At 42.5% G+C, this 24342-nt stretch overlaps 1 protein-coding gene across 3 annotated transcripts in view; it reads right to left on the bottom strand.

Annotated features, from left to right (window-relative positions):
- Window positions 1-376: 376 nt before the first annotated feature.
- Window positions 377-24342, bottom strand: part of LOC141265107 (mitogen-activated protein kinase kinase kinase 3-like) — a 165260-nt gene continuing 141294 nt past the window's right edge. For all 3 annotated transcript variants that reach the window (XM_073677762.1, XM_073677763.1, XM_073677764.1), the window contains exons 11-17: window positions 23853-23945; window positions 23412-23600; window positions 20218-20366; window positions 12283-12414; window positions 11344-11473; window positions 7649-7826; window positions 377-5751 (exon numbers count right to left, since the gene is read on the bottom strand). In XM_073677762.1, the coding sequence (XP_073533863.1) occupies window positions 5523-5751; window positions 7649-7826; window positions 11344-11473; window positions 12283-12414; window positions 20218-20366; window positions 23412-23600; window positions 23853-23945 (1100 nt within the window). In that variant the 3' untranslated portion in view covers window positions 377-5522. The remainder of the gene's footprint in view (window positions 5752-7648; window positions 7827-11343; window positions 11474-12282; window positions 12415-20217; window positions 20367-23411; window positions 23601-23852; window positions 23946-24342) is intronic.

Raw genomic sequence — 24342 nt, 5'->3', positions numbered from 1 at the left:
AACTGACACTGACCAAACTCTGATGGTAAAATCTGGCAACTGACACTGACCAAACTCTGATGACACTCTGATCCAAAACATTGATGAAACTCGAACCAATTTTGCATACGAGAAAAATCACTGATGTCTGAATGAGCCCTTAGGTGGATGTAAACTAATCCACAGTTGGCGTAATAAATAAATAAGAACAGCGGCACCAGAGCCATTGCCTATAATATAGGCTGTCAAGTTTCCATCATGGTGTCCTGTATTTTACTAGATAAAACAGAGCAACACGCTGTGTTATATTCTTCTATGTTTTCGGCAAAATCTGCCATGTAACCTCCAAAGCAGATGTGAGTGGAGAACAAGCTGAAAGATGAAGTAGAAAATACCATTCTGTACAAAATATTTTTATAATATCAAATATGATTGGGCAAAAAACACATTTTATATTATTGCAGTTACAATACATGTGACACTTTGACATGTACAAGAAACAAGAGAAAATGATTGGCTCCTGGAAGCATTTGTGGGAGAGGTACATCCCCTCAACACGACATTACCTTCAGTATGGCAGCACGAGAACACTGAATGAAGAGATATTGTATTACTGAATGATCTTACAGCCTATGGATTTGCAACCTGTACATGATGAATTACATTATAACATTCACCGTGGTCACTAATGTATACAGGCACACAGTCATTAGTAAACATACTGTATATTTTGGTACTCTCACAATCATCCAAAGTATTTAAATCAAACTTGTAAATTCTCATGAAAAAACCTAAAGAATTTAATAAGAGGAGGCAGTATTTTTTTTTTAAAGAAAACATGGAAGACAAGGATTCACTACTGCTAATACAGGAAATAAAACAAATTAAGGCACCAGCGTGGATTCTGTACATTAGCCGGAGACCCACAAATATTTCAGCTGATACAACGGATAACAAATATTCATATGCTGATAACAAGATCATCTATGGTAACATGACAATAGTTTCTGGCTGCCCACTTACATATTACATTATTGATGAATCCAGATGATCTGAGTGGTTTTTGCTGATGTTGACTACAGACCATGATGTCCAGACCAACCGCGGGTCTCCTGCCCGGAATTCAGCAGCCTCAGAGACATACATGAGACGGCTGAGTCCAGATCACAAGACTCGTGGCCCTGTCTGGATATCACAATCTGTACAAGAACCATGAATGTGTTACAAGAACCATGAATGTTGTACAAGAACCATGAATGTGGTACAAGAACCATGAATGTGGTACAAGAACCATGAATGTTGTACAAGAACCATGAATGTGGTACAAGAACCATGAATGTGGTACAAGAACCATGAATGTGGTACAAGAACCATGAATGTTGTACAAGAACCATGAAATGTTGTACAAGAACCATGAATGTTGTACAAGAACCATGAATGTTATACAAGAACCATGAATGTTCTAGGACAAAAAACGGCCTTAGGCTGTGTTCACATCTATATTGGAGGCTCCACTATTGCCAAGTCCTTTATGTTTGACAGAAAAATATCATCGAGCATGCAGCATTATTTTTTGTTCTAGTATAATGACAGACACCACAGTGGACCTCCTAGATCCTATTATAAGTTAATGGGGTCCCTCAGGCTCAATGGGAGTTCTTCATATAATAGATTCGGCTCTCCATTAATTTTTTTTTTTGTTTCGCTCTTACATTGAAGTTGAACAATGGAACTGAATTGTGTAGATGTAAACAAAGTCAGCTCTAATATGATTGCCTCATCTGGGTTTGGAATTTGCTGAGACCCCGTTTATTAGATAGGTCTGGTCAGTTCTCCTGACAATTACACCTACTTTAGTAAATACTTATATTCATCATGAAAAAGTTGTGGAGCATCATTCTCGGGACTCAACATTGCGCCAAAAAATAAGTAGAACGTTTCGGTTCTAGAATCTGAACCTTCATTAGATCCGGATTGCTGTGTGTAGAAGTGTGGCCGTAGCCGCTATATGCCGGATTCCAGAAGACACAATCCAGAGTTGTTAGAACATCTGCTCCAGAATTATTGTGTGTGAATTAAACATTACAGGAGTGTGGACAGATCCTCTTTAAATAATATTATCCTGTTTGAGTCCTTGATTAGCCCTTTTATCTCCAGTGTTGGTATAGTCATTCCTTACCGCTCTGATAGGAACCAGCTTTGCTTAGAAAATCTACAAACTTCTATATCAATATGGGGGGCAATCAATTCTCAGAGTTATCATCCATTATTCCAAGAGTCCATAATGGTAGTCATACATCCCATTCTACTTTTTCAGAGCAAAGCTTTGGAGGGAGATTGGGTCTCAAACTCTGAATGTTACAATGGGTTATATTTTAGCTGTTACCATTGGGCTGGTTTCACAAATCCTATGAAGCTGCTGAGTTCGGATTAGGAGACCTGCAGTTAGTCCGAGCCTCGTGGTCTAAAACACACAGATGTGTAAAACCGGCCTTATGGATATCCAACATATGTCATATGTTATGAGACAAGCCCTTTAACCCTTTAAAGTTTACCCGGTGGAAAGAGTCAAAATTACATTAGAATCATTGTGGTGTGTCCTATTAAATATTTTTTTATTATTTTTTTCTGAAAATACTTACTTGTCCACCACTTTAACTGTTCAGTATTAAACAATTTCAGGATCTGATATGCAGTAAAAAAAAAAAAAAAACAACAGTTTTCCTCTTTATCAAAAACAAACTGTCTTCATCACAAGGTAATGGGTATTTCAAGCAGTAAAGCTGTGGTGAGCAACATCAAGCCTTTGGTTATGGTTTTGATGAGAGACAAAAATTATTAATTAAAGTAGCTATTGGGGCTTGTTTTTTGTGGGATATGTTATATTTTTATTAATACCATTTTGGGGTGCATATATTGTGTTAAAAAAAATGAAAAACTGAATCTAAGTGATTAAACTGAGGGGATTGGTGTTCTACAGAAATTATTAGTCTGTCTCCTGCCACTGATTCGAGAAATGATTATTTATTAGTCTGGCTCCTGATGAGCACAGAGGCAGTATCCGCATGATTATCAAGACAGATACATCAGTCATTGAATGTAAGAACTTAAAGAAGAACTCCGATCATTACATAATGTTACATCAATGAAAACTATAGGACAACAGTGATAATGATATCATTAATATTATTAATAATAATACATACTCATTTGCTCTAATCTCTGTGAATCCATCATTGGCTGCTCTGGTGGTCTGCGGCGGAAAGTATCCTTTGAGAAAGCTACACGCAAAACGTGCGTCGGGGCAGCGTGGTGGGCTCATTCTATTATCCCTCACTATGGGTAAGCAACATTATCTCAAACTCCAAAACTCTGTGTTACCTATTGGTCATGGCCACTTGGCTTCTCCATTAATATGTGGTTGATTGAGACTGGTTTAATAGGGTTATCTTATGCTGAATGTTGCATTGCATATTGGATTTTTTGATGCTCCCCACCTCTTTTCCTCCTTATTAGACTCATATGTATTTAATGGTAATTTTTTTATTATGTATTTTTCAATAAACTATCTTTTAAATTTTATTGATGATTTACGGCTACTCTGCTGGTTCTTTTTTGTTGTTGGTCAGATGACCATAGTACAAGACGTCATCACTACCTGTCTTGGCACTGACTACTGGAGCAGTCAGTGGTGGATGCAATATGGTTAATGCAGATGAATATGTCTCATTTTATTATAAGTAGGCTTCATTCTTTGACGTTTGGATTCATATTTTAGAAGCCTGTTTGGAACAGGGCTGTGGAGTCGGTAAGCCAAACCACCGACTCCGACTCTAGTAAAATGACAGACACCACAGTGGACCTCCTAGATCCTATTATAAGTTAATGGGGTATCTCAGGCTCAATGGGAGTCCTTCATATAATAGATTCAGCTCTCCATTATTTTTTTTTGTTGTTTCGCTCTTACATTGAAGTTGAACAATGGAACTGAATTGTGTAGATGTAAACAAAGTCAGCTCTAATATGATTGCCTTATCTGGGTTTGGAATTTGCTAAGACCCCGTTTATTAGATAGGTCTGGTCAGTTCTCCTGACAATTACACCTACTTTAGTAAATACTTATATTCATCATGAAAAAGTTGTGGAGCATCATTCTCGGGACTCAACATTGCGCCAAAAAATAAGTAGAACGTTTCGGTTCTAGAATCTGAACCTTCATCAGATCCAGATTGCTGTGTGTAGAAGTGTGGCCGTAGCCGCTATATGCCGGATTCCAGAAGACACAATGCAGAGTTGTTAGAACATCTGCTCCAGAATTATTGTGTGTGAATTAAACATTACAGGAGTGTGGACAGATCCTCTTTAAATAATATTATCTTCTTTGAGTCCTTGATTAGCCCTTTTATCTCCAGTGTTGGTATAGTCATTGATTGAGACTGGTTTAATTAGGTTATCTTATGCCGAGTGTTGCATTGCATATTGGATTTTTTGATGCTCCCCACCTCTTTTCCTCCTTATTAGACTCATATGTATTTAATGGTAATTTTTTATTATGTATTTTTCAATAAACTATCTTTTCAATTTTATTGGTGATTTATGGCTACTCTGCTGGTTCTTTTTTGTTGTTGGTCAGATGGCCATAGTACAAGACGTCATCACTACCTGTCTTGGCACTGACTATTGGTTTTATGGTTAATGCAGGTGAATATGTCTCATTTTATTATAAGTAGGCTTCATTCTTTGATGTTTCATATTTTAGAAGCCTGTTTGGAACAGGGCTGTGGAGTCGGCAAGCCAAACCACCGACTCAGACTCCTCAATTTCCCTGACTCCGATTCCACACTGCTGAGCGTGTACATAAAGTGCAGCAGGAACAGAACCGACACTTATAGGATATTTCAGAACTTTCCCAGATTCTTCTGAAAAAAATTACAGCACTTACTGCATTGTACTACTGTACCCAATTTATTATATATTTTAGGAGTTGGAGTCGGTCCATTTTTTACTGACTTCAACTCCACCAAAATGACCACCGACTCCGACTCCACAGCCAGTCTGGAAATGGCAGTATTCAAGTTTCTGGACTGTGAAATTTGATTTCTTGAGGCCGGCCTTAAAGAACCTACTGGATCTGTAGACACAACCTTACAGGTCCCAGAAGTTGGCACACAATTTAGGGCATGGCTGTTGCTCATCACAGCTCTACAGGCACCAACAGTGTTTCATTATTACTATCAAATACTTTAATTCAAAACATACAATAGTTTGGGACATAATGGTTCTGGTGAGTCCCATCCTTCCTCTGGATCTGGGATATTGCTCAATAGATCTTTTCCTAATTGTTGCAGTATGTAGATGGTCTCCTCCAGTAGTGTTTAAGAAGCTGCAGACAAGTCTAGAAATGAACTTTCCCAGAGCTGATCTGCTTGGCCTCTTGAGGAATGCAAGTAGAAGAGACATGGATGTGTCTTTCAGGGCTTCTCTGTACATTTCACAATCCTTCATTTTGCTTACATTCTCCACAGTGATAAGTAAAAAAAAAATTAAATACTATGACTAACAAAAGGATGCCTTAAAAGTTCCTCGGCCGTGGGCCTCCTTTTTTCTTCCACAAATATTTGTTTCATGAAGTCCCTACAAGAGTCTGAAACACTGTCCGGAAGCTTTGGTTTTGTTGGTTGTGTAGCAATTTTGAAAATGGCGGCCATCGCTTCATACTCTGCCCATGGCGGTTTCTCTGTGAGCATTTCCACAACTGTGCAGGCGACACTCCTTTACGATAGACAGAAAACACAGAAAATAAATCCATTAGTCTGAAATAATTCAAATTCAAAATGGCTGGTGTCTCAAAACTTTACAAATAGACTTGCTAGCAAAATCTTATTAAAGGAAATCCTACAGCAGGTCTTTGCTATTTAACCCTAGAACGCATACCTGGGGCCTCGCAGGCCCGCCCTGTTAATTGTTTTCTATTTTCTGCAAGATTACTTTAGTTAGAATTTTGAAACTCTAGGTATTCCTCAGGAATATAGTTGTTTGTCATTTCCAGTTGTTCATTTATTTTTATGTTACAGGCATTTTCGGTATAACAACTCTTTTTTGAAAATACCCATTTTTATGGTCATGCGTTCTAGGGTTAACCTAAGAGCAGCATAATGTAGAAGCAGAGAGCCTGATTCCTGACATATGTCACTTGCTCAGCAGCTTGCTGTAGTTTCAATACAATCAAGGTACTATCAGCAGGAGATTATCACTAAAGGACTAGGTGTCACATGCCAGGCAGTCCAGCTAATTGGTGTAACCCCGCTCCCACCACTGACTGGTAGCTTGTAGAGTACACAATGAAGGGTGTGGGCGGGGTTATACACAGCTCAGCATTCAGAGCACTGCTACATCTATAGCAGAAAAAACAGGAATTCTATCAAAATTGCACAGCGCAGCCCAGTAAGTGACACATCCCTGGAATCAGGATCTCTGCCCCTACATCATGCAGTTTTCAGATTCCATAGCAAAAACCTACTGACAGATTCCCTTTATTCTGTCCCCTACTTCTTGCTAACGCAGCAAATATAAGCACATAAAATAATGGTTCTGTTACCAGATCTGTTACATTTGATAAATTCTGATAGTTGTCATTTGACCTCAGTGGATTCTCTGGCCCACACTGGCAGTGCAGGACTAGTATGCACCACATTCATTAAGAGGCGTGCCTCTTTTAAAGGGTACCTATAAGGAGCGCTTTATCAGCCTCCTAATAACATTTTTAATTATGCTTTATTATACCTGGACTAGTCCGAGACCGCTGTCAATCATCCCTGCACTTTGCTTGTATCCCAACGACAGCAGTGCAACTGACAAACCAGTGTGGGCAAAGAGAGGGACTTCTCCTCCTTCCTGCTCATGCTGATTTGTCCATCACACCGCTGTGACGGTGCTCCAGGACTAGTCAGGGTATAATAAAGAGATAATTAACAATGTTACTCATAATACATTACAGGGGGTAAATCCCCTTGAAAGGTTCCCTTTTATGAATCTGGTTCATCTTCTTGCTGCTATGTGCCACTGCAAAGAATGTACTTCAGTCAGGGACCGGAGTACATTTATCATAATGTATGACATCTTTGTGGTGTAAATTATGGGGAGCTGGACAGTCACACTTAGCTCTGCCTCCTGATAGATAAGAGTAGCCAGAACTGGCATAAAGGCACCAAAAGTTGCAAAAGTTTTGCACAGCTACAAATTAAGAAAACTTTTTGTGACATTTGTGACATTAAGTTATTATTTAAAAGGGTTCCCAAGGACTAAAGTATTTATGACCTATCTCCCGGATAGATAATCAATATAAGATTAGTAGGGTTCTGACACCCGGCCCTCCTACCGATCATCTGATATCTGCTCCCGCAGCAGCCGGATTTCAGCAGCAGAACACCACAGATAGAGGATCGTTTAGTAGCTTCTGCGGAGACACATAGCACATGAAGTATATGCCTCATGATATTTTAATTGGCATTTATATAGATTTGTTTTTCTTGTGGTGTATGGGGTCTGTCTATGTAAATATATGTCAGTTGCACATTTCTCCTGTGTGGACACACTGATCTTAATTAGGAGCCCAATTCTCACATTACTTACATAAATCTCTCATCTGGGATTTATCTGCAATACCTACCACACATCCGCTTTCCTCCCATATCCTTCTCCACTGATCACCTCTGGACTCATCCAGTATGGGGTCCCTGTCACAGATTTAATTCCGGTCCCAGACATACAGATGGTTTGGATGCGTTTGCTGGCCCCAAAGTCACCAAGTTTTACGTTCCCAGCTGAGTCTCTTAAAATGTTGGCACCTGCAAACAATGGATAAAACATCTGTATGATAAATGGCTCTGAAGATAATCCAGTCTCTTGCATTGTTATACGCGAGTACACGCTTTGGAGAGGCAGGAAACAACCAGGCAAGATGCCATAGATCAACACCGCCAGCGAGCCAGAATTTTATCTCACGAGCTCAGCCTTCCTGTGGTATCTGTCACTTCTTGTCTGCAACAGCTTCTTGTATCTCATCATATACTGTGTTTCTACTCTAACTCCAAATCTCCTTTTGGTTATAGTGGATATTATAAAATTATCTATTTACTACTGCAACCTGTTAAACTGTAGATAATTAATAATAACGCACTAATAATGATTACTTTGTTACATAATGGGCAAAAGAAATTCTGATAAACGTGCAGAGCCCTGTAGGGGATATCAGTAACCCAGTCTATTAGTGTAATACTGGCTTGCATTCATAGCAGTCTATATATTTAACAAAGCAGGAATGCTTCAAGAAATTCACATTCGTCGCAATTTCCCCCAGAATTGCTTCTCCTCCAATTCTGATAAGATATACAGTAGTGAAAAATTGTGCATTAAATTATTGCTGTATTTCTTTATTCATTTCATGTTAATGTTCAACAGTAAACATTCTATAATTTATTTGTTCCTAAATTCTGATTAATTTTATAACATACAGTGCCTACAAGTAGTATTCAACCCCCTGCAGATTTAGCTGGTTTGATAAGATGCAAATAAGTTAGAGCCTTCAAACTGCAAACGAGAGTAGGTTTTATGAACAGAAGCATAAATCTTACAAACCAAAAAGTTATGTTGCTCAGTTGAATTTTATTAAATTTTAAACATAAAAGTGTGGGTCAATTATTATACAACCCCTATGTTTAATATTTTGTGGAATAACCCTTGTTTGCAATTACAGCTAATAATCGTCTTTTATAAGACCTGATCAGGCCGGCACAGGTCTGTGGAGTTATCTTGGCCCACTCCTCCATGCAGATCTTCTCCAAGTTATCTAGGTTCTTTGGGTGTCTCATGTGGACTTTATTCTTGAGTTCCTTCCACAACTTTTCAATTGGGTTAAGGTCAGGAGACTGACTAGACCACTCCAACACCTTGACTTTTTCCCTCTTGAACCAGGCCTTGGTTTTCTTGGCTGTGTGCTTTGGGTCATTGTCTTGTTGGAAGATGAAATTACGACCCATCTTAAGATCCTTGATGGAGGAGCGGAGGTTCTTGGCCAAAATCTCCAGGTAAGCCGTGCTATCCATCTTCCCATGGATGCGGACCAGATGGCCAGGCCCCTTGGCTGAGAAACAGCCCCACAGCATGATGCTGCCACCACCATGCTTGACTGTAGGGATGGTATTCTTGGGGTCGTATGCAGTGCCATCCAGTCTCCAAACGTCACGTGTGTGGTTGGCACCAAAGATCTCGATCTTGGTCTCATCAGACCATAGAACCTTGAACCAGTCTGTCTCAGAGTCCTCCAAGTGATCATGAGCAAACTGTAGACGAGCCTTGACATGACGCTTTGAAAGTAAAGGTACCTTACGGGCTCGTCTGGAACAGAGACCATTGCGGTGGAGTACGTTACTTATGGTATTGACTGAAACCAATGTCCCCACTGCCATGAGATCTTCCCGGAGCTTCTTCCTTGTTGTCCTTGGGTTAGCCTTGACTCTTCGGACAAGCCTGGCCTCGGCACGGGAGGACACTTTCAAAGGCTGTCCTGGCCGTGGAAGGCTAACAGTAGTTCCATAAGCCTTCCACTTACGGATGATGCTCCCAACAGTGGAGACAGGTAGGCCCAACTCCTTGGAAAGGGTTTTGTACCCCTTGCCAGCCTTGTGACCCTCCACGATCTTGTCTCTGATGGCCTTGGAATGCTCCTTTGTCTTTCCCATGTTGACCATGTCTGAGTGCTGTTCACAAGTTTGGGGAGGGTCTTAAATAGTCAGAAAAGGCTGGCAAAAGAGATCTTTAATCCACACATGTGAAGCTCATTATTCTTGGTGCCTGAACTACTTCTTAATACTTTAGGGGGACCAAACAGAATTATTGTGGTTTGAGGGGTTGAATAATAAATGACACTCTGAATTAACTTTTTACGTTTTAAAAAAAAAAAAAAAAAAAAAAATTTGCTGCAGTGCATTTCCCACTTCCAGGCTGATCTACAGTACAAATGTCACAATGCCAAGTTAATTCCGCATGTGTCAACCAGCTAAATCTGCAGGGGGTTGAATACTACTTGTAGGCACTGTATTTCACCAAATCAGAGATTTGTTTGTTAGTGATCCAAATTCCCTATTTTCCTTCAAACAGTAATATTGTTAAAGTGGACCAATTATTAGGTCAAAGTGATCAGTTTTTCCTCTTATTTTATTCCCGCTGCTCTCCTGAGCTATCCGTTTGCCACATGGTTCCAGAGATATTGGCCTATTTATCTAGTGCTAAATTTTTATGGTCTTTACCAAAAGGGCGTGGCTCACTGGAGTCTCTGGGGGGTGTATTTAGGTCTTTAGGCTGGTCTGCCTAATTACCCTTTGAGCATTGTCCCCTTTGTTAAGACCATAAAAAGTAGCACCAAATAAGTGCCCATATCTCTGAAACCGTATGGAGGATTTTGGAAACAAAAAAAAACCAGGATACTCAGGAGAGCAGCGGGAATATAAACTGGCCAAATTTGACCCAGTGACAGGTCCTCTTTAAAGATTCCGAACATCTTTGCATACTTTTTATCTTTATTGCATTGGAAGTGTTATGAAGAAAAAAAAAACATTCCTACAGTTGAATCTAATTAAAGAATTTGATTTGTTTTGATTCTGTAGCTTGTATGCATTACAACACACTGCAAGCAGCTCTATGCCATTCAGTGTCATAGCCAGACAGATGGACTCCCTCGGCTCAGTCCATCCTGTATTCTAAGGATCTAAGCTCAATTCTGATTTTATTTAATATGAACATATTGTAGCTTAAATCCTTGTTCAAGAGAAGGGGCTGAAGACTGAGTCGGTGGAAAGCTTGGCTTTCTTCATTGAAACTGAACAGCATCAAGCAGTTTTCAAGCTAGAGAAGGAATATGGGTAAAAAAAAATAAAATAAAATGTAAATAATTACATATTTTTTTTCACATAATACATGCAATATAAAGATACAAATGAGGGTGTAGCTTTTAAAAATGCTAAAAAAAGCTAGTGAAACCTTTGGAATTACATAGATTTCCCTCTGTCTACTAGTAAAATGTGGTCCGATTTTTATCGAAATCCCATTTACAGATATCCATCTAACTGAACTAATAACACATACAAAGTTGTACTGGTCATGTCTTTTATTGGGAACAGTGAGTAAAGTAACACTTGAAATTATTCAAGAACACAAAGATCAGTGCATCGCAAGCTGTACCCTTGTACTTTTTGGACATTCTACAACATCCCTAGAGAATTGGACTCCCAAGTGCTCTTTTTCCTGATTACCCATCTGTTTACTGGCACTGTAAGTAGAATCCAAAATTGTGAGCAAGACACTCACCTTTAATATCTCTATGTACAATCATATTGCTATGTAAGTATGAAACTCCTTGAAGAATCTGTCGTGTATATCGCCGGGTAACATTTTCCGTTAGTGCACCGTATGCTTTTAGTTGATCCTTAATAGAACCCTATAGAAGAATAGAATAACGAGGAAAGTAAATATCATATAAAAATATGCAATAATTCAAATAAAGAATATTTCAGATAGTAAAACTATGCTTTTAAAGGATTTTTTATCTTATTCACGTAATATTGAGTGACGATCTAAACAATACTACTGTCTATAGTGACCCTGACTCCCTAATCACCAGGTTACTGGTGGGATCTTCAGCATCCAGTTTGTTTTCTTTGGATCTAGCTCATGAATATTGCAGTTTTATAGAGTAGCAGTTTAGTAATCATTGTTTGGAAAATATGTGTCTTTGAAGTTCAGCATGTGATCGACCACATAAGCAGGTTTCCATTTTCACATGACATAAACCTAATGAGTAGAGAAACATTTCCCAAAACTCAATAAATTGAATTTTTCTAGTCAATGCATCTTCTGATTGTTTCCTCCCCCCCAAAAAAATCTGAGGTTTTCCCATTTATGCGTCTAATGCAGTCCAAAAGGATCAAACTAGCCCATCGACATACCAGAGGATTCTCTGGTGGGTTTAATTTTTGACAAAATAATGGGGCTTGGAGAAGACAATCCTATTTAGAGTTGACTGGAGTTAGGTCAACAATTAGGATCAATTTCTTATAATCTGATTCATAAATGAGCCATTTGTCATTACGGACGATATGAGAACAACAAAGTTTACGATGCAAGTAAAAGAGGATATGACGTGTTTTGTATAAGTCAAAATGGGCCCCTGGAATCATTTCGTCTGGTTGGCCCATTAAACCCTTGTTTGACACTAGAGGTTTGCAATTTTAGTAGTGACCAGCTCACCCCTGGCATGTACTCCACAAATATGGAGAGCTTCTTCTCAGTAGGGTCCCGCAAACAGCCATAGTACTGAACTATTCTTTCATGTCTATGAATCTTCAGCAGCTGGATCTCACATTCGAGAGCGTTCACCTCCTGCAACCAAAACAGACATTCTTGTAAAACTTCCAAAGAGGTTTTCACACAGAGACGAGAAGGCAGAGGATAAATATTTCCCAGGACTTCTTTATTGAGATTATATGACACAGTTAAATAAACATTTCATTTTAGAACAATGAGTTCAACATTAGAAATAAGGTACTTCCAAATAGCCAATATGTAAATGCCCCCATACACATTAGACTAAAGTTGGCCGAACCCTCCAATATCGACAGGTTTGCCTGACAGTCTAATGTGTACAGGGGAGTCAGACGAGACAGCTGCTAGCCAAACGATCGGCCAAAAGTTATCTAAAGTGTATGGGGTCTTTAGACTAAGCTCCTTTTACACTTTGAAGTTTACCCAATTTATACCAAAAACAGTGTTATTATGACATCAATAAAGCATTGGCATAACTTTGTTCTAATATATATATACTAGATGGTGGCCCGATTCTAATGTATCGGGTATTCTAGAATAGGTATGCGGCCGACCGGGTGCAATCAGCAGAACTGTGTATAAATTTGGCGCCAAAATCGCTGATTGGTCGCATTCGGCAACTGCGACCAATCAGCAAAGCGGTGTTTAAATTTGGCTGCAATATCGATGATTGGTTTCGGGCGGCGGCCGCGACCAATCAGCGAACCGTGTTAGTGAGGACTGGAGAGCGTGTTTAAATTTGGCACCAAAATCGCTGATTAGTCGCGACCAATCAGCAGAGCGTTGTTTAAATTTGGCCGCAATACTGCTGACTGGTCGCGGCCGCAGACCGCGACCAATCAGCAGAGCGATGCTGAGCGGGGTTTAAATTTGGCGCCAAAATCGCTGATTGGTCGCCGGCCGCGACCAAACAGCAGAGCATTGTTTAAATTTGGCGCCAAAATCGCTGATTGGTCGAGGCCGGTGACCGCGACCAATCAGCAGAGCGTTGTTTAAATTTGGCGCCAATCTCGCTGATTGGTCGCGGATGGCGGCCGCGACCAATCAGCAGTGCGGTGTTTAAATTTGGCACCAAAATCGCTGATTAGTCGCGACCACAACCAATCAGCAATGAGGTGTTTAAATTTGGCGACAATAGTGCTGATTGGTCACGGCCGACAACCGCGACCAATCAGCAGAGCGGTGTTTAAATTTGGCGCCAATCTCGCTGATTGTTCGTGGCTGGCGGCCGCGACCAATCAGCAGAGCGGTGTTTAAATTTGGCACAAAAAGCGCAGATTGGTCGCGGCCGGTGGTTGCGACCAATCAGCAGAGTGAGGTTTAAATTTGGCGCCAATACTGCTGATTGGTCACGGCCGACAACCGCGACCAATCAGCAGAGCGGTGTTTAAATTTGGCGCCAATCTCGCTGATTGTTCGTGGCTGGCGGCCGCGACCAATCAGCAGAGCAGGGTTTAAATTTGGCACCAATAATGCTGATGGGTCGCGGCCGGCGACCGCGACCAATCAGCAGAGCGGGGTTTACATTTGGCCCCAATGCTGCTGATTGGTCGCGGCCGGCGATCGTGACCAATCAGCAGAGAGTTGTTTAAATTTGGCACAAAAAACGCAGATTGGTCGCGGCTGGAGTCCGCAACCAATCAGCAGAGCGTTGTTTAAATTTGGCGCCAATCTCGCTGATTGGACGCGTCCAATCAGCACAGCAGTGTTTAAATGTGGCGGCAAGATCGGTGATTGGTCGCGGCCGCTATTTAAATGTGGCGCCCAAATCGGTGATTGGTTGCGGGCAGCGGCCGCGACCAATCAACAGAGCGTTGTTTAACTTTAGCGCCAAGATCACTGATTGGTCGGGTGTGGAGAGCGCGACCAATCAGCGAATCGTATTGGTGAGGAGCGGGGAGCGGAATCGTATTAGTGAGGACCGGGGAGCGCCGCTGCCTGTGCGGCTACTTCCGCTGCGAGAACCCGGGACATGAGCGGGCGCTCGGAGCAGAAGTATCCCGACCCGCAGCGCTGCTCCCCGGTCCTCCCTTCACACCCTAGCCGCTGATGTCCCCACAGTATCTGCATGGTGTTCCAAAGGTCTGGACATTTGTGTTAAAAATCGCTGATTGGTCGCGACCAATCACCGATTTGGGCGCCAAATTTAAATATCGGCCGCGACCAATCACCGATCTTGGCTCCACATTTAAACACCGCTGTGCTGATTAGTCGCCGACGCTGGGCGCGACCAATCACCGATTTTGGCGCCACATTTAAATTTAAATAGCGGCCGCGACCAATTGGATGTCAGCGCCGCTCCCCGGTCAAATCAGTGATTGGTCGCGGGCAGCGCCAGCGACCAATCACCGATTTTTAACACAAATGTCCGGACCTTTGTAACACCATGCGGATACTGTGGGGACATCAGTGGCTAGGGTGTGAAGGGAGGACCGGGGAGCGGCGCTGCGGGTCAGGATACTTCTGCTGCGAGCGCTCGCTCATGTCCCGAGTTCTCGGAGCGGAAGTATCCGCACAGGCAGCGGTGCTGACATCCATGCGGCTAGGGTGTGAACGGAGGACCGGGGAGCGGCGCTGACATCCAATTGGTCGCGGCCGCTATTTAAATCTGCCGCACAAATCGGTGATTGGTCGCCGACTTGGCCCGCGACCAATCACTGATCTTGCGGCCAAAGTTAAACACTACTGTGCTGATTGGTCGCGGACGCTGCCCGCGACCAATCACCGATTTGGGCGCCAAATTTAAATATCGGCCGCGACCAATCACCGATCTTGGCTCCACATTTAAACACCGCTGTGCTGATTGGTCGCCGACGCTGGGCGCGACCAATCACCGATTTTGGCGGCACATTTAAATAGCGTCCGCGACCAATCAGTACAGCGGTGTTTAAATGTGGAGCCAAGATCGGTGATTGGTCGCGGCCGATATTTAAATTTGGCGCCCAACTCGGTGATTGGTCGCGGGCAGCGCCAGCGACCAATCACCGATTTTTAACACAAATGTCCGGACCTTTGTAACACCATGCGGATACTGTGGGGACATCAGCGGCTAGGGTGTGAAGGGAGGACCGGGGAGCGGCGCTGCGGGTCAGGATACTTCTGCTGCGAGCGCTCGCTCATGTCCCGGGTTCTCGGAGCGGAAGTATCCGCACAGGCAGCGGTGCTGACATCCATGCGGCTAGGGTGTGAACGGAGGACCGGGGAGCGGCGCTGACATCCAATTGGTCGCGGTCGCTATTTAAATCTGCCGCACAAATCGGTGATTGGTCGCCGACTTGGCCCGCGACCAATCACTGATCTTGCGGCCAAAGTTAAACACTACTGTGCTGATTGGTCGCGGACGCTGCCCGCGACCAATCACCGATTTGGGCGCCAAATTTAAATATCGGCCGCGACCAATCACCGATCTTGGCTCCACATTTAAACACCGCTGTGCTGATTGGTTGCCGACGCTGGGCGCGACCAATCACCGATTTTGGCGCCACATTTAAATAGCGTCCGCGACCAATCCGCACAGCGGTGTTTAAATGTGGAGCCAAGATCGGTGATTGGTCGCGGCCGATATTTGAATGTGGCGCCCAAATCGGTGATTGGTCGCGGGCAGCGTCCGCGACCAATCAGCACCGTAGTGTTTAACTTTTGCGGGAAGATCCGTGATTGGTCGTGGGCCAAGACTGCGACCAATCACCGATTTGTGCGGCACTTTTAAATAGCGTCCGCGACCAATTGGATGTCAGCGCCGGTCCTCCCTTCACGCCCTAGCCGCATGGATGTCAGCGGCGCTGCCTGTGCGGATACTTCCGCTGCGAGAACCCGGGACATGAGCAGGCGCTCGCAGCAGAAGTATCCCGACCCGCAGCGCCGCTCCCCGGTCCTCCCTTCACACCCTAGCCGCTGATGTCCCCACAGTATCCGCATGGTGTTACAAAGGTCCGGACATTTGTGTTAAAAATCGCTGATTGGTCGCTGGCGCTGCCCGCGACCAATCACCAATTTGGGCGCCAAATTTAAATATCGGCCGCGACCAATCACCGATCTTGGCTCCACATTTAAACACCGCTGTGCTGATTGGTCGCGGCCGATATTTAAATTTGGCGCCCAAATAGGTGATTGGTCGCGGGCAGCGCCAGCGACCAATCAGCGATTTTTAACACAAATGTCCGGACCTTTGTAACACCATGCGGATACTGTGGGGACATCAGCGGCTAGGGTGTGAAGGGAGGACCGGGGAGCGGCGCTGCGGGTCGGGACACTTCTGCTGCGAGCGCCCGCTCATGTCCCGGGTTCTTGCAGCGGAACTATCCGCACAGACAGCGGCGCTGACATCCATGCGGCTAGGGTGTGAAGGGAGGACCGGGGAGCGGCGCTGCGAGTCCGGATACTTCTGCTGCGAGCGCCCGCTCATGTCCCGGGTTCTCGCAGCGGAAGTATCCGCACAGGCAGCGCCGCTGACATCCATGCGGCTAGGGCGTGAAGGGAGGACCGGGGAGCGGCGCTGACATCCAATTGGTCGCGGACGCTATTTAAAAGTGCCGCACAAATCGGTGATTGGTCGCTGTCTTGGCCCACGACCAATCACGGATCTTGCCGCAAAAGTTAAACACTATGGTGCTGATTGGTCGCGGACGCTGACCGCGACCAATCACCCATTTGGGCGCCAAATTTAAATATCGGTCGCGACCAATCACCGATTTGGGCGCCAAATTTAAATATCGGCCGCGACCAATCACCGATCTTGGCTCCACATTTAAACACTGCTGTGGTGATTGGTCGCGACCGATATTTAAATGTGGTGCCCAAATCGGTGATTGGTCGCGGGCAGCGTCGGCGACCAATCAGCACAGTGGTGTTTAAGTTTTGCGCTAGGATCAGTGATTGGTCGGGTCCGAAGACCGCGACCAATCATCGAATCGTCTTGGTGAGGACCGGGGAGCGGCGCTGCCTCTGCGGCTACTTCCGCTGCGAGAACCCGGGACATAGCGGGCGCTCGTAGCAGAAGTATCCCGACCAGCAGCGCTGGTCCCCGGTCCTCCCCTCCGCATGGAGGTCAGCGGCGCCGGCGGTCCTTCCGCTGCTACCGGCCGGGAGATGAGCGCCTCACGCCACTCATCTCCCGGCTGCATCTCCATCCCGCAGATGAGCCGCTAACGGCCGCCATCTTTTTTTCGAAATCCCCCGGCGCTGATTGGCCGCTGCCGGACCAATGAGCGACGCGGGATTTCCTGGACAGACAGACACACAGACACACAGACAGACAGACAGACAGACAGACGGGATAAGACGATTATATATATAGATATATATATCTATATATATATAAATATAAAATACATACACTACTGTTCAAAAGTTTGGGGTCACCCAGACAATTTTGTGTTTTCCATGAAAACTCATACTTTTATTTATCTAGTGAGTTGCAAAATGATTAGAAAATATAGTCCAGACATTGACGAGGTTAGAAATAATGATTTTTATTAGAAAGAATAATTTTCTCCTTCAAACTTTGCTTTCGTCAAAGAATGCTCCCTTTGCAGCAATTCCAGCATTGCAGACCTTTGGCATTCTAGCTGTTAATTTGCTGAAGTAATCTTGAGAATTTCCCCCCATGCTTCCTGAAGTCCCTCCCACAAGTTGGATTGGCTTGATGGGCACTTTTTGCATACCATAAGGTCAAGCTGCTCCCACAATAGCTCAATGGGGTTGAGATCTGGTGACTGCGCTGGCCACTCCATTACAGATAGAATACCAGCTGCCTGCTTCTTCCCTAAATAGCTCATGCATAATTTGGAGGTGTGCTTTCGGTCATTGTCCTGTTGTAGGATGAAATCGGCTCCAATCAAGCGCTGTCCACAGGGTATGGCATGGGGTTGCAAAATGGAGTGATAGCCTTCCTTATTCAAAATCCCATTTACCTTGTACAAATCTCCCACTTTACCAGCACCAAATCAACCCCAGACCATCACATTACCTCCACCATGCTTGACAGATGGCGTCAGGCACTCTTCCAGAATCTTTTCAGTTGTTCTGCGTCTCACAAATGTTCTTCTGTGTGATCCAAACACCTCAAACTTTGATTCGTCTGTCCATAAAACTTTTTTCCAATCTTCCTCTGTCCAATGTCTGTGTTCTTTTGCCCATATTAATCTTTTCCTTTTATTAGGCAGTCTCAGATATGGCTTTTTCTTTGTCACTTTGCCCTGAAGGCCGGCATCCTGGAGTCGCCTCTTCACTGTAGACGTTGACACTGGCGTTTTGCGTGTACTATTTAATAAAGCTGCCAGTTGAGGAGCTGTGAGGCATCGATTTCTCAAACTAGAGACTCTAATGTACTTGTCTTGTTGCTCAGTTGTGCAGCGGGGCCTCCCACTTCTCTTTCTACTCGAGTTAGAGCCTGTTTGTGCTCTACTCTGAACCTCTGAAGGGAGTAGTACACACCATTGTAGGAAATCTTCAGTTTCTTGGCAACTTCTCGCATAGAATAGCGTTCATTTCTAAGAACAAGAATAGACTGTCGAGTTTCACATGAAAGTTCTCTTTTTCTGGCCATTTTGAGAGTTTCATAGAACAAACAAATGTAATGCTCCAGATTCTCAACTAGCTCAAAGGAAGGTCAATTTTATAGCTTCTCAAATCAGCCAAACCGTTTTCAGCTGGGCTAACATACTTGTGCAAGGGTTTTCTAGGATTTTCTAAACATCCATTAGCCTTCTTACACAGTTAGCAAACACAATGTACCATTAAAACACTGGAGTGGTGGTTGTTGGAAATGGGCCTCTATACACCTATAGATATTGCAATAAAAACAAGACATTTGCAGCTAGAATAGTCATTTACCACATTAACAATGTATAGAGTGTATTTATGATTCATTTAATGTTGGCTTCATTGAAAAAAATGTGCTTTTCTTTCAAAAATAATGAAATTTCTAAATGATCCCAAACTTTTGAACGGTGGTGTATATTAGAAAAGCATTGTCTGCTGGTCATCCCTCTGTCATCCTGCAAAACAGAATATATGTATATATCTATATACACACACACACTTGCATAATGTACATACACTCCTTTAGGGCTTTTTTCACACATCAGTATTTGGTCAGTGTTTTGTATGCCAAAACCAGGAGGGGAACTTACAGACAAAAACTGTAATTGGAAGATTTACATCTGTTCTGTGTTTTGGAGACACTCCCAGTTTTGGCATACAAATACTGATGAAATACTGATCAAAAATAATGATGTGTGAACAAAGCCTTACATAAATTTTATAAAAGACTAATTTCTCATTATACAAATTAAATATCGCATCCTGGTAGCAAAATCCTCGACAGACTGCAATGCACGTCACAAGCACTAGGTGGCCACACACAGGCACATACATCTTTGCTATCTTCCTTCACGTTACATATGGGATATGTTGATTGAAAAGCAATGGCAAGGAATGAAATATCTATACTGCAGCATATACAGTTTTTAATAAATGGAGTCTTTGGGAAATGTACATAGTTGTAGAAGCTTGTTTTAGAGGTAAATTTCAGAATACACTCCCCAAACAGACCTCTAATGGAGGGTTTACATGGAATGCAAAAAGACAGCAGTGGTCGGTGACAAGGATGACCAGTCACAGATGCATGTCCCTGAAGGTTTCGCTCTGTCCCGCTCATCTACACTGACAGGTCTCTTCCTATACACACATACATACATACATAGGAGACCTGTCAATCTAGGCGAGTATGGCGGGGAGAAGCTGCTGGGGATCTGCCTCTTGGACTAGTCGTCCTAGTCATCTCTCTAATTCATGTGGCCCTTTATTTGGGACAGCATGAATCAGCTGACAGGTTCTCTTTACGTGGAATAATCTCACCTTGCTTGTTTCTTGACTGTCTGGGTCAAACGGCACCTGCTTTACAGCAAGTTCTCTACCAGTGTCCACATCATAACACAGGTAGACTTCTCCAAATGCCCCTCTTCCCAGCAGCTTACCCAGCCTCCAATTCTCCGGAGCCTGCGGGGCTATAGGGAATAAGGGGGTTATTATCCAGCTTGTATATTATGATTTTACCAGATAATGAACATAAACACTGAGACATGCGTAGGCTACATGAAAAATAACCAAACATCAATTTATTTTTTTCCAGAAATTTTTATAATGAACATATTTTAGTAAAGCCTACATTTATCTCTGATCTTTATAACATTTAGGTGGAAATATGGAACATATTTTTTGTAGTGCACATTTTGATAAATTAGGCTCCAATAACAGATCATGTACTGTATAGAGATATCTTGTATTGATGCCAGTAATTGTTTTCTGCATTATATCACTGTTTATTAACCTTGTATTACATTATAATTATGTTCATTATCCCTGTTCTGTGACATTACTGTGTTTACTACCTCTGTACTGTGCCACCCATGTACTGTGACATCACTGTGTGCATTACCTTTTAGCGTTATCACAGTCTTTACTACTTCTATACTGTGTCATCAATGTACTTGGACATCACTGTGTGCATTACCTTTTAGCGTTATCACAGTCTTTACTACTTCTATACTGTGTCATCAATGTACTTGGACATCACTGTGTGCATTACCTTTTAGCGTTATCACAGTCTTTACTACTTCTATACTGTGTCATCAATGTACTTGGACATCACTGTGTGCATTACCTTTTAGCGTTATCACAGTCTTTACTACTTCTATACTGTGTCATCAATGTACTTGGACATCACTGTGTGCATTACCTTTTAGCGTTATCACAGTCTTTACTACCTCTGTACTGTGCCATCTATGTACTTGGACATCACTGTGTGCATTACCTTTTAGCGTTATCACAGTCTTTACTACCTCTGTACTGTGCCATCAATGTACTTGGACATCACTGTGTGCATTACCTTTTAGCGTTATCACAGTCTTTACTACTTCTATACTGTGTCATCAATGTACTTGGACATCACTGTGTGCATTACCTTTTAGCGTTATCACAGTCTTTACTACTTCTATACTGTGTCATCAATGTACTTGGACATCACTGTGTGCATTACCTTTTAGCGTTATCACAGTCTTTACTACTTCTATACTGTGTCATCAATGTACTTGGACATCACTGTGTGCATTACCTTTTAGCGTTATCACAGTGTTTACTACCTCTGTACTGTGCCATCAATGTACTTGGACATCGCTGTGTGCATTACCTTTTAGCGTTATCACAGTCTTTACTACTTCTATACTGTGTCATCAATGTACTTGGACATCACTGTGTGCATTACCTTTTAGCGTTATCACAGTGTTTACTACCTCGGTACTGTGCTTTCCATGTACAGTGACATCACTGTGTGCATTAAATTTTAGCTTTATCATAGTGTTTACTAAATCTGTTCTTTGACATCACTGTGTGCATGATCTTTGTATTATGAAGCTGTGTTAATTATCCCTGTCAAGTGATATCATGGTGGACTTCTGTCATAAGCTGTGACTGCAATGTTTATTATTTCTGCCCTGTAACATCACTACACACATTATTGCTATACTGCTATACAAGCTTGCGTTGCCATTTTTTAGAACTTCCATAATAATGAATGGAAAGAGACGCTCATGTGCTGCCACCTCTCCATTGACCGTAGGATATGACGAGGTCCCATCCTCCAGACAGCTGCATGTCCCAAGATTGGATCTGCATCCATCAGACATTTATGGCATTTTCAAGTATTTGCCATAAATGTCTGACATAGGAAAGCCCCTTTAAGCACACATCTAAGTGTCACAGTTAGAATACTGCGAAGCGGAAATGCTTTGTATTTTCCACTTCATTTCTTGTTCTGTGGAAAAATACGAGGTACTTAACAGTGCAAGCAAAATGGATTTGATTTCATGAAAACTCATACCCACTGTGCAATAAAAATACTGGAGAACTTGTGGCATTTTAGTGCAGTTTTTTCCCCATAAACTTCTATCAGATCCTGAAGAAAGCATATAAAATCACATTTGTGTTATTAATTGTGGAATTGCAGCATTTCTGGACTTAAAAATGGCACAACAAATCCGCACCAAAAAAAATCACATAAGAATGTACACAAGTACCCAATAAACAGAGCAGATTGCTATTGCAAATTTTGTTGCATTTTCTACTGTGATTTCCCATTTTTTTATTTTTGATGTCGACTTGACACAGGGTATGCATTTTTAGAGCAGAAATGCTGCAATTCCCCATTTAAAGGGAATTTGTCAGCAGGTTTTGCTATGTAATCTGACAGTAGCATGAGGTAGGGACACAGACCCTGATTCCAGCGATCTATCACCTTGTTTACTGGGTGCAGCAGTTGTGCTAGAATCCCAGTTTTCTCTGCTGCAGATCTAGCAGAGCTCAGTTGTTGAGCTGTGTATAACTCCGTCCACACAACAGTTTTCTGTGTACATTGCATAGTGACAGAGAACTGATAATCAGTGCTGGGGGCATGGTTGGACTAAGATGCAGGAGGCCAGTATTCCTCTAATGATAATCTCCTGCTTATAAAACACTGATTGTATTGAAAAAGCAAAACACAGCCCAGTAGGTAACACATCGCTGGAATCAGGCTCTCTCCCACATCATCATGGTACTCTCAGATTAAATAACAAAAACCTGATGAAAGATTCACTTGAGAAATGCAATTGTGATTTTACAGGTTTGTTTTTTTCCAAAGTTCCTCATAGAAATCAACAAAGAAAATACATATTGAAAAAAGTACAGCTCTGCGGCGTCTTTAAATGCACAGTGGACATGAGTTTGCTTGAAATCTCATATGCAAATTGCCTCTTCAGAGAGGATGAGGACTTGAACTCTATAGCGCCACCTGTTGGAAGCAGCAATGCTACAAGTCACTATCAACTTTTTAACGAGTCGTGCAATATAACTTAGGATAAAAGCCAAATCAGAATCTCAATTTGCAGACACGGTGTTTCGGGGTATTGTCCCTCGTTAGTGCAAAGTCACTTTGCCTGTAGTGCTTACTATACATGGAAACCTGCTCAAATATTCCGAGCACTAGTATCGATCATGGATAGATTGCAGGTGCTTACATTTGTTGCAGAGGTCAGTCTGTGATGAGTGTAAGAACGGTAAATTTTGCTCCGAGTTGGTCCATCTCACATTCCAATGATCATCAAATTGCATCAGGCTGTCTCCCTTCATACTTCTTTTTCTGCTATTGGAACCAAACTGGAACTGATTGTCAGGTGAACCATAACTTCGTGGAAATGTTCGACGACCTTTAAAAGGCAAAACACACAGTGAGCTTCTCAATGTCAGAAAACTTCAGATTGCATTGCTTTAGTCATCAATAATTGCTCTTGATTTCAGATTTGCCATTAGTATATTTTTCATCAGGACACAGCTGTTAACTCTCCATAATCCCATACACCCAGTACAGAAAGGATCATTAGATGCCATCATTTACCCACCCTATATTATAGAATAATGTCATTCCATAGACCGTCCATATGACGACAGCACACACTCACCATCACTGTAGTCCTTCCGACTCTGGGAAAAATGAAATTGTCGTGGAAAAGTTCCTCCTTTACCAAACCTCTCATATAGGGGAATTTCAAAATCTGTGACATATAGAGGACCAATGGCAGGTTATGTAAGTACGTATTTTACACTTTCTTATATACATATGTTACTGGATTTATTGCATTTCATTTTACAGAAAATACAGATTATGATTTGTCAGTTTTTTTATTTCTACCAATGGGATTCCCCATGCTACTTAGTGAATATCTAATAAGCTCTAAGGATATAAGGATTTGCTTGTAACATCTCAAAAATAATGGAATGAGAAACGGTGACGTCACTTCAGGTCGGCTAAGCAAAAAGAGGAGCCGGGAATGCAGGCAGGCAGGATGAAGTTCTGACGGCCACAGATTACTGATGTGGCGGCTGGACTGAGTCCTGAAAATCTATTTGCACCATCTCTACTACATATCTTTAATTACCAAATCACACTCA

The sequence above is a fragment of the Phyllobates terribilis genome, unplaced genomic scaffold, assembly GCF_046119375.1.
Source record: "Phyllobates terribilis strain yellow unplaced genomic scaffold, ASM4611937v1 Scaffold_4__5_contigs__length_816908805, whole genome shotgun sequence".
Classification (NCBI taxonomy): domain Eukaryota; kingdom Metazoa; phylum Chordata; class Amphibia; order Anura; family Dendrobatidae; genus Phyllobates; species Phyllobates terribilis.
This window is presented reverse-complemented; position numbering and strand designations above follow the sequence as displayed.